We start from the raw sequence: 11,697 nt of genomic DNA, 5'->3' as shown, positions 1-11,697 counted from the left end.
GGTTGAGGCTGGAGTTTTACAGGCTGAGGTTGCTGGAGTGTTGTTACTGCCTGCTTTGTGTGATTGACTTCATCCCTTTAGTGTTGCCCTGGCACTCATTGCACTGTGCTATGAACCAACTGAAAAATTCATCAGGGGCAGCAAACCTCTTTTATCACATATTTTAATGGCTTTGGGGTTTTTTTTTCATTTATTTGTTTCAATTTTCTTGGAGGATAACTATTTGAAATTTCCTATCCTCTGGATAGATCAGGAATATTTGATAGTCAGACTGTGTTGCCTATCTCTGATTGGCCACGTCTCCAAGGGCTCTCTGTATCTCCTGACTTGATGAGCCTTTAAACACTCCTAGCACGAATACCCCAAATTTGACTTCTCTGCCTGCACAAGCATGAAGATACCCTGCTAAGTTTTAGAATGAGCTGCTTTTTCAGCTGCTTGCAGGTTTTTCAGGTGGGCATCAGGGTGGCCAAAAGAAGATCACTGTGAACAAGAAATTGGTTAAAACCAAATAAAATAGTTCCTCCTAGAAAATACTTGGTAGTACATGCACTGCTCTGCCAAATAATGGATTGCTCTAAAGTTTCTAAACCCTTATTCTTTCCTTTGTGTTGAGGTGAGCCTGGAATAGCTGCATAAAATTTAGAGTCACAGCTGGCTCTCACCTGTGTAGGTCAGAGAAGATGTGACTTGCCCCCTAATGTGTGATTTTAATTTGAATGTACACAAGCACACCAGATTAGCCACTCATTGGAGTGTCGTTATCCCAAATCCAGAAATAGATGAAAGTACTCCCAGTTGCTATTGCCTGCCAACAGAAAACTTATTTTAGGATTATATTGTCAAGAGCCTGTTCTTACCAGAGTTTTGGTTAACTAATGCTAAAGAGAAAAGCTCAGGAATGAGATCAGTGGTCTTTATAGAAGTAATTGTGGATGTGGGTAACATTTTATTTTCCCAATCAGATGTAATAGGTCCCTACAGAAATATCCTCCTGACTTGAATATCAATGGGCTTCTACTAATTCTGTCAAAATGAAATACTTTGTTTGAGCATTTTTCCTGTTTGGAGACACTGAGTGGAGTGAGGGGACACCTTATTGCCCTCTAAAACTACCTGAAAGGAGGTTTTAGTGAGGTGGGGGTCAGGTGTGTCCCAGTGACAGGACAAGAGGAAAAGGTCTTAAGTTTTGCCAGGGGAGGTTTAGATTTGATATTAGGGAAAATTTCTTCATGGAAAAGGTTGTAAGCATAGGAACAAAGTTCCCAGGGCAGTGGTGGGGTTATTGTCCCTGGAAGTGTTCAAAAAACATTTGGATGTGGCACTCAAGGACATGGTTTAATGGTCAGTGGGGTGGTGTTTGATGGTTGCACTTGATGATTGTAAAGGTCTTTTCCAACCTTAACCACTCTGTGATTCTATGATTTTACTGCTTTGAAGTCGAATTGTTCAGACCTTTTTTATTTTCCCTCCCTTCCAACCTCTCCTGCCCTCTCCTCTGGAGGAAGACCAGACATGAATGAAAACCTAAATTCCTGTTACACTGGTGACTGTAATTTCTGTAGCTGGTGACTGCTGGATGGGCAGGGTGAAGGTGGCTGGGGAAGGAGTAAGATGCTGATGGGGAATGCCCACAGAAGGCAAACCTGTTGACCAAACATTCCCTGCCTCTCACCATCCCCTGTGGTGGTGCTGCCCAGGCAAGGGCCACGAGCAGTGTCCCAGCCCCCAGTCCTCACCAGTTTGCTCAAACACAGAGAGTTTGTCCTTACTCTTGGTGGCAGTCTGTGGGTAGCTCTGCTGCTCCCAAGTAATGGAAGAGAGGGTCAGAGGGCAGAAATGCTCAGAAAGAAAGAAATGAAGCAGGAATTTCAATTCACAGCTAATGGATGGGCTTCGGAGGCTGCTATTAGCAGAAATTATCACTGTGTTAATGTACTTCAGGCAGCATTTTTTACAGTTGAATATGGTGTTATTTTCCTAGTTATCCATTCCCTGACAAGTGGTTATAATCAAAGCTGTCTGTGAGCACTATTATCAGAAACTTACTATTATGTGCTGGAGGAAAAAATATCACAGGACGCTGCAGTGCCAGAAAACTATTGTAGGTTTTAAAGATCTACTGCAACACCAAGTATTTATTTATGTACTACTTTTACCTCCTGTGGAAGAAAATAATTTTAACTTAATTTTCTTGTCTCCCCCAACTGCTTTAGAAAATGCACCTCCCAAAATAAGTCCATAATTATGATTAACAACCCGGGCTAGATCCTCAGTTGCTGTAAATTAGCATTCCCCCATTCCTTGCAGTGGAGCAAAGCCAATTCCTTGCAACAGAGAAAGTTTCCAGTGCCCTTGGCATGCTGCTTTACATCTTAGAGGGTATTAACAAACCTTCTTTAATGTAGCACTGCACAGAATTTGCTCTGGCCAGAACAAACTTAAAAAAAGAAAAAAGGATAAATCTGTCATCATGGTCCTGAAAGTCTTTAAAATTATCTCATAAACAAAAGGAATCCTTTCAATATATTCTGTTGATGAATTAAATCAACAAAATTGCTATTGCTCTGTCATGTGATCTGGCTTCGGAGAACAACTTTATTTTTTTCTTAATTTTCAGGTTGGCCATATACTTAATAATACTACTGTAATTCTGGCACAGCTCTGTGAAGGAAGGTGCTCCAGTGAGGCAACACAGAAAGGAAGTCATTAACAAAAAACGTTTATATCTATATAGTCGACTACAAAACATGAAGAAAAAAAATCCCCTACCATAGGGATTTTGAGGCTTAAGGATATGAATAGGCAATGAAAAATTCTGCACTTTTCATTAAATAAATCCTCAATAATGATCAGATTAATCTGAGCATCAGAGTAATCATTTCTGAAAACATTCTCTTTTAGGCTGCTCTGCCACACTCTCCATTCAGTTGGTGCTGATGAAAATGATGGTCCAAGGCTAAGACTAGTGAAGAAATATCCAGAATTCCTGAGGATTCCCTGATAGACACTTTGCATCTGGAACAGGTACTATCCCTGCAACTTCTCAGAACTCCCCTACTCAGCTTCCCGTCTTTTTCATCTTACACCTGGGAATTGAACAAACAGAGTCCAAAAATGGCTTTGGAACAATCCTAAATCAGGGATACTGTGAAGACAAATGGTAAATGTCTGTTACCCCAGCTGCTAAGTTAATTACTGTAATGGGAAACATCTTGACAGAAGCATTGCATATGGTTATTAGCAATTAACCCACCACTCCAAAAATCACAATTCCTGCTAATAACAGAACAGAGCTCAGCCTTCCTAATTACAATCTCTGCACGAAAATTTCTTTATATCAGAAGGGACTGTTAAATGCTGTAACTAGCTACAATTTAAAAAGACTGGCAATGGAGATACTGAGAATTAGACAGAAAAATGAAAATAGAACAGGATGGTGTGACACTGACTCAAAGTTGTGGGCAACACTCGCTCATGCTTGGGGATACACAACAACTGCCACAGCCTGTGTGTAGGAAATTATACATCAAAATTAAAGTGCTAATGAGGGGGGAAATATGTTTTAAAATGGAAAGGACAGGATGGAACATTGTGAGAGATACCAAATCTTTTACAGAATTCCTGATCGGGACAGTGTTGTAAATAACGTGCTGAATTTGGATTGCACTGGAATCTGACAGAACAATTTTCTGATCAACAAGAGAGAACAATAATGTAATTTCCATCCCTTAGAAAAGTCCTTCAGTACTATATGGAGGGCATGAGCTGTTTTATTCTCCCTAACCACTTGCACTCTAGGCAATTGGATCCCATTATAACTGCACAAAGCCACCAAGGGGAATCAGCACTTTACCTGCTCAGCTCAAAAGCTGGTTTAGCTGAGCAAGATGCAAGTTAATTGACTCCTTTCCCTAGCTGGGAAGGGAACTCTGGTCAACATGTCAACATGGTTTGGTAGTGGCCAGGGTGTCATTTGTAGGTGCCAAGGTCAAAGATGCACAACTTACAGCAAATACATTTCAGGAGAGCAGGAACGTGCCTGGTTGGTCACAGAAAGGATGTGGGATATAAAGAAGTAACTAATGCTATTTCCAGTGCCCTTTTTTTCCAGAGCCTAGTGTAAGAACTGCAGTAAATGAGTCAGCTTCTACCTCTGTGTCAGGTCTGAAGGTTTAACTGACTTGAGATCCCAGCAGATCAATTATCTCAGGAGGCTCTGAAACTCCTTCCACCAATGCTGCAACTCTACCCATGGGAATTGTCCCAGTAAAGTCAACAGCTCTGCAGGATACTCTCAATTAAAACACAGCTGAGGAGAAAACGTGAGATAATATTTGTAAGAAGGGCACATTGCACGGACTGGGTTGGCTTTGGAGTACAGGACAATGTCAGGGCCTGTAAATCTTCCTACCCAGAAAGCAGGGGATTTTACACAGCTCCAGCTCCAGAATTTGGCTGCAGCTGCATTTTGCTGTGTGGCCCCCAGGCAATGGTCTCATCTATTAAGTGGCCTTCACTCTGCATTTCAGTACCTCCCAATTTGCATGTTGCTGGTCCATTATTCTTAACAACTGGGTATAATAAATGTTGTGTATAATTTGTAATGATCACATACAGCTTTGAATAACAATGTTGAATAGTTTATTTTTAAGTTCCTTAAGATGGAAAAAATTAAAGTATTTTTTTAAGACTAATTTACCTCTCCCGGAAAAAAACCCAACAACCAAGGAATGAGATCCTTTGCTATTTTGCCATGATATGATCCTGAAAATAATCCAGGTTGGGATGACATCACAGGACATAATGAACACTCAGCCTTGACATAATGAATGTCTATTATTTTATGAAGAAAGATTTTCTAGGGTTTAAGAAATAAAATGATTAGAAAACTATGTGCTCTGCGGGAGGTAATGAGATTAGCTCAACACAAGGTCCTGTGGAGTTAAAACTACTCCAGACCCAAGAAAGACTCAGCCATTCAGTGGAAATTTCAGGGTACACTTATTCTGCTCTAAGGCCAGACAAGGGCTGTGTGTTTTCTTCCCCAATGAAAAAGAAATCAGTTGATAAAATCTCAAAGGGATCATGTCCACGCAAGCTTCAAAGCAACGAACAATATAAAACCAGTTTTCTTGTTATGAATGCTAAATGTTTACCTACTTTAGCAAAGGCCTTGGAAAATAAAAACCATACAGGAAACCACTTGTAAAATGCGTGTAAAATGAGAAGTGGGTGTATCATGTTACAGGGCTGGAAGGGAGATAAATTAATGCTCTGTGAAACAGAGGCTGACTCCTGACTGGTGAGGATGCTGCTGTACCCATCCAGTTGTGTCTGTCACAAATCTGTGCAGGAGCTTCTGTAGAGGAAGGGAGACCAAGCCCATGCCATTGGAGTGGAAAGAAATCGCAGTTTTTAGCACTGGTTGGCTCAGGGCCCATCTGCTCGTTCACAGCCCAGTGCCTGGTTAGTCACAGCTCTCTGGAGAGAGGGAAACCGTGGTGTAATACACCCGGAGACCTACATTAGATCATCAAATGCTCAAGGTGTGTTTTTCTCATTTTTTACTTGCTGCTATGCACAGTTCCCTTTCCAGGCCAGTTGATCTCCCTTCTCTCACCAGTAAAGGGGAAGGAGTTGTGTTTTGACAGCAGTAAAGGTCTGGAGAGATCATAAAGATGAGAGGATGGATGGTCTAGAGGACGGCAGGCAGCTCTGGGATTTAAAAACCACTCCTCAGTTCCCCGTTTTATGTTCTTGCTGTCACTAACTCTGACCAGTAGCGGTGTTATCCCTCCCTCAAGATGTTAAATGTGTTTATTTTCACGGTTACCTCTTGGAAGTGCTCAGATATGATTGCAGCGGGCATGCCGTACAGAACAAAGAAGGACCAGAGGAAATGAAGAGAAGCCAAGATACGTCCCTGTCAGCGCAGCAGAACGCGCTTATGAGCATCCCAGCGCCGAACGGAGAGCAGAGGCTGGCGGCTGGGGCCGGAGATTGCACATCCCTGCGTACGTGCATCGAAATCAACCCCCTGCTTATCTCCGCCTGCGTGCTGCACCCAGCGGGGACGCGGAGCAGGGCAGGCTGCCTTTGCAGGCGGGAGTGCGGCGGCACGGCCCCGGGAAGCTCCCGGGACGCTCCCGGGACACGGGCACAGCCCGGCGCACACCGCTCCCCTCACGCTGCGGGCGGGGCGGGCCCGGCACTGCCCGGCGGGGCGGGGATGGGGGCGGGCCGGGACGGCCCCGCCCGCGGCGCGGCTGTGCCGCCGCTTTAAATGATTTGGGGTCCGGGGCTGGGGGTGCTGCTGCTGCTGCGGGTGTTGCTGCTGCTTCAGCCGCCGCTCCCATCCCGGCTGCGCCATGGGAGCCGGGCCGGTGCTGCTGTCCGTGTTGCTGGGCTGCGCTCTGGCTGCCCGCAGCGCGGCGGCGGAGCCGCGGCTGCAGCGGGGCATGTGAGTGTGCGGGGCTCGGGGGGACGGCACGGCCGGGACACGCCGCCTTTGGCCCTGCGGGGAGGGCCCTGCGCCCCTCGGGTCCCTGGCCCGGCAGGGAAAGTTTGGGTGGGTGCGCCGGAACTCCGGGAGTCCCCCCAGCGCAGGTCCCCGACCCGCGGAGTTGCGTTGGATGGGGCTCGCGTGGCTCCCAGGGAGGAGGGAGGGCTTGGCTTTGCTGCGGGAGATGAAGGCAGCTCCCGGGAGCGCATCGGCAGCGCCGGGGCTGCTCCTACCTTCGCGTTCAGCCAGCGGAGCCTGGGGAACTGAGCCCGACCTGGGGAGAGCAGCGGGATAAAGGTCGGGTTCACAGCGGGAAGGGCAGGGAGCGGGAGAGGTGAGAGCGGGGAGCGCCCGCCCGCGGCCGGGAGCGCGCACAAAGAGCTGGCGGCCGCACGTGCTGCGGGGGCCGGGGAAGTTTCGCTGAGGGGCTCTGCACGGCACGGGCAGCGAATGCCTTTGGTTGTAAATGCAGCGGAACGCTTGTGTCCAGAGATAGTTTTCTGCTCAGATGCTAAAGGAGGGTAGCTGGCCGCGCGCACGAAATCTGTGGTTAAAGTTTTTGCGTGTTGAAATTGAATGTTTCTGGAAACGGTTTCCTGCCTCGTGTACCTTTCTCGTCTTGTGTTTTTAAGGAATGTTGTGTCCCCCTGCTCTCCCTTTCAAAACAACCTGACAACAGCCTTTTCAGATGTCTGTGTATGTGTAATTTCTAACCCCTCTTCTCTTCCTGGGTTTTATCTTCATCAACTTCAACCCACTCTTTCATAATTAATGTCTGGTATTTGCTTTCAGTTTAGTTATTTATTCTGTCTGAAAATTGAGATTTCCAAGCCTACTGCTCACTGGCTTTCTATGCAATACATATTTACACGGTGTTTACCAGAAGTGCTTTTAAGGTGGTTTCTATTACTCCATTTTGCTGAAGCATGAAGTATCCATCACAGTGCTTCGAGAAGTTAAGCTCATTCTGTGGTAAAACATTTTCCTTTGTTAAAAGTGCTCTGTGTTTCTTTCAGGCATGCTTTGTGCTCTCTTTCTGAGCAATTACTCTATCAGGTGGAGGAATAGCGCTGGCCTACATTAATGTGTTTGCATTTGACATCAGTAATAACTATGATTCTGCACTTCAGAAGCTGGAGGTGCTGTTAACTGTGAATTGCCTCTGAACAATTTTTGTTTGCTTGTACCCTTTCAAAGATTGCGTCACTGAAAGAATAGAGGACACATTCCCTTCTGGAAATGATGCTGTGTGAGGATGTTGCTGCTGGGCTGGAGTCACTGGGAGCAGCAGTGCACTGGCAGCCAGCAGCAGTCGGGAGCACCCACCCAAACCCCCAGACCTGTGGCAGAGCCTTGAGTGCTTTTCCCCAGAGTCATATTCCTGAAATTACTGCCATTCTTACTGTTTTTCCCGAGCTGGGACAAGTATAAGTATTCCTCCAAACTTTCTTGCTCTTTAGGGACCTTACCTTTGGTGTAAGTAGAAATGCAAGATGTCACTACTCTTTAGGAGTGAGTCTGCTGGCTTTCACCAAGAAACAGTGAAATATCCCGGGCGGTTCTTTTCATGAATCACCTTTTTCTAATAATTCTGGTTTGTTCTTTTGACGTTGGTCATCTGCAGTCAATGGAATCAGAACAGCGAATGTATCCCTTGGAACATACCTTGCTGAGTGTGTTCTTTGCTGTTGTTTTGATTGAGATCTTATGTGGCTGAGGCTATATAGGATATTCTTCATAATTGTTTTCATTCTGTTGCTAACTTGAGTGTTTGCTCCTAGCTAGAAATGCAAGGGATCTGTGTGGATGTTGGTGTTCTGTTTCCAAGCCCCCTGAGGAGATTTAATGTAGAACAGATTACAGAGTGCTGAGATATTTCTGTGAACTGCTCTTCCATACAATTAGCCCTTGATGATCCTCTAATAGAACTTCAGACAACTCTGGAATGGCCAGAGAACAGACATGCCATTTTCACTGTAGAGCATATTTGGGCCTTTAAATGAAGAATTAACCATCTCTCATGATAAAAAGCACATTTTTAACACTGTAGTGAGCTCTCTAGTCCAGAACTGGGGTGTGTAAGATAATGTAAGTGTGATGTTATCTAACACTGGGTTCACATTCAGCATTGGCCTTCACAGAATTTGGGGGTAGTTGTGGGATAGGGCAGAAATAGGAACTAAGAGAAGAGAACTTGTGTTGCTGTCAGAAGTGGTAAATCCTCTCCTAGAGAAATATTCCCCTGGGAGTTTGAGCAGTGCAGATGTCTGCTCATAGTTAGTGATGTAGGACAGAGCAGGAGGCAGGGGTGGTTATGAGGTATGTGCTGGGAACCCCCTTTGTGCAATAAATATCACCTTTCAGAGTTAGGACTGGGACAGGGCTCAAGAAGGGATTTTTCTGTTCCCAGGTGAGGCGAGTGAGGACTTCTCTGAGAAAGTCAGGAGATAAGTTTTGTTCCTGTCATCATTAAGCCCCTTGAGTCTCTATGGTTTTGCAGATCCGGGATGACATCTAAAGGGGCTGGTTTGCTTTTAGAGGATCCAGTCTCAATCTTGCAATAAAACTGTTTTGCTTAGGGCTATTTTTTTTTTTTTTTTTTTTTTTTTTTTTTTTTTTTTTTTTTTTTTTTTACTGTTCACATGTTGTATCTGCATATTTTCACTTTATCCATAAGCAATCTGGTCACATTCCAAGGAACACCTGGATGTAGAGCTGGATTCCTGGCTGAGTAACTGCTTTCCAGCTTCTTCAATTCTATGGGGCACCATTGGCTTTCCTGTGCTCCTACAGATAAATCACGTTCCCAAAAGCAAAGTCTAGCATCCACATGTTATCTGCATTTGCAGCCATCAAGTAAACTTGGCCCTTCAGCTGTACCAGCTGTTGGGTGCAATGACACAGGACTGCTTTTGCACCACTGCAAACAGATGTGGCTGTGGGCACTATTTTCAAGAGACATAAATAACAATTTCTTTTAAGGTATGATTAAAAAAGGTGAAGTCCACTTTTTTTTTGGATGGAACACATTTGAATAACTAACTGCTGTTGTGCAAAGCATTTCCATATGAGAGATGCCTCTGAGTTGTGATTGTTACAGCGGAACAAATCTCATGTCAATTTGAGTATGTTGGAAGGCAATGCAGAAAACAAAGTAACATGAGAAATGCTTCCATAAAGTATATGGAGATACAGCTTAAACTTGGAGCCTGGGATTTTGTCATAATGCTGTCCAAATGATGTGAAAAGTAGGTTGTGTAATCATTTCTTGGTGAGAAATTCTCAATGTATTGGCTGTTTAGCCAATATACTTTATTTTCACCTCCAGTGATGTCAATTTGCAGGTGTGAGGAAAGCCTGTATTCCTTGCATTAAATAAGGGCTTAAAGTATGTTTACTTTTTTGAGCTGAACTGAGTAATGCAGTGGAATCTCCTTCATTTCTTTGAATTTCTTACACTTGGAGGCTTCGTAATTAAAAAAGTTTACAGGTTTTTCAGGTGAAAATAAAGACTGAGTTTGCCACTGGTGTATTTAAATTTGTACCTTAATTTATTACATTTTTGTAGTAAATTTGCACATTGAATGGTATTAAGTCTTTCTCTTTAAGCCTTAAAGTGATGCTGGCAACTGAGACTCATTGCCAAATTTTGATTTAGGCTACTGAATTTTACCTAACAAGTTGTTTTCAGCTGAAACCTCAAGCCTTTCTTCCCATTCCTGTCCCCTCAGAACCTGTAGGGTTGCAGTAAACCCTCACTGCTCCTGAACAGCAGCTACTCCAGCCTTTGAGGCTTGGATAATGGGATTGTAGTAAGCATGGCTTAAATGCTTTGGCATAAAAGTTTATGGTGGTGTCATCCCCTCATTTCCCCTCCCCTGCCCCCAGTCCTTTAATGTGCAGTTGAAGACTGAGATGTTTCTCATCTTTGTGAATGTGAACATCACACTGAAGAAAAATAGTTTTTTTAGCCTGTGCACTACAGGATGTTGCCACCAGATAGAGCTCCTGCTGGTCAGCACTACAGCACAGAATCCCATTTCTCAAGACTTTGCACTTAAAGCTTCTGTTTCACAGCTCCTGGAGGAATATTAATTTTGAATTTAGGCTTTTAACAGATGGCAAAGCGCTCTTTTTCTCCCCCAGTGTATTCACTGTCAGGAGACTTAAAGATAACGAATGAGTGTCATAGTGGTACTGTACTTTTCCTGATTTATGATGTTTTCCTGCTCTTCAGGAGAAAAATGAGATCAAGACTTTCTCCTAAACTCTGAAATAGCTGTAAGACAGGATCATAAAGTGTGATAGCCTGAAGTTGTTGTATTTATCAAAGATGAACTTGAACTGTAAATATTTTCCAGTTCTAGAAATTCCTGGACTTGTATCAGAGATGTCATAAAAGTGGTTCTAAATCTCAGAAGAGATTTAGAAATTTGCTGCTCATAATCACAGTAGCTTATATGTACTGTATGATCCTTAAATCTGCACCTTTCAGGTAAGAAAGATCCTCCTTCACTTTTAATGGAATTTGACTTCTGTCATTACTCTCCAAAAAAACACTCCAAGAGGGAAAAACTTGTCAGGTTTCTTTAGGTATAATTGTGCTGTTGTGGAATGTTGCTGTAGTTTAGTTATTGATGCAATAGTTTAATGTGCTTGAAATGGGTGTTTGCAGTATTTCTTGGGAAAATTGCCTGCGTTTTGCTTCAGCTTGTCTTCTGTGTTGTTTATATCCAGCACTGCCTGTTCTTTCTAGTTCTAGGCATGCCATGATCTAGGTATGACAGACTGTGGAGTATTTTTAATAAATTTGAAGAACCCTTTGGCGAGGAGGGATGAGATTCTGTGGTGGCAGACCTGGTCTCAAGGTGACTTTTTAGCAGAAGTTTGATGGAAGCGATGCTTTGGCTCCCAGAGGGTTAACAGCCCATATTGCAGACTTGTGTTATTCACCAATTAAATACCTTCTCTCTTTGAACACAGTTAATAGATTTCCTTCCTCTGAAATTCAAGCCTGTTATTGCTTACATTCCCTCTCAAATCTATTGCTTTTAATTTATTTCTGAGGAGGAAGAAATTTCCTTTCATTACTGTGAAATCAAAGCATTTTAAAATTATGTTCTGAACATATGTAGTCCTGGTTTGTGCTTTGGATTCCAGGCTAGTCTTGGTTTAAAACTAATCATTAATTG

The 11,697-nt window shown here is 43.7% G+C and overlaps 1 protein-coding gene across 1 annotated transcript in view; it reads left to right on the top strand.

The window, feature by feature from the left end:
• Window positions 1–6,371: 6,371 nt before the first annotated feature.
• The window catches only part of LOC309576630 (uncharacterized protein), a gene marked incomplete at both ends in the record, with an annotated part of 185,648 nt that continues 180,322 nt past the window's right edge, over window positions 6,372–11,697 (top strand). Inside the window, one exon of the mRNA XM_082288043.1 lies at window positions 6,372–6,463. Coding sequence (XP_082144169.1) covers window positions 6,372–6,463 — 92 coding nt within the window. The remainder of the gene's footprint in view (window positions 6,464–11,697) is intronic.

The sequence above is a fragment of the Coloeus monedula genome, assembly GCF_965178545.1.
Source record: "Coloeus monedula genome assembly, chromosome: 10".
Classification (NCBI taxonomy): domain Eukaryota; kingdom Metazoa; phylum Chordata; class Aves; order Passeriformes; family Corvidae; genus Coloeus; species Coloeus monedula.
Note: the sequence above shows the minus strand (reverse complement) of the source record. Positions and strands in the feature narration are given on the sequence as shown.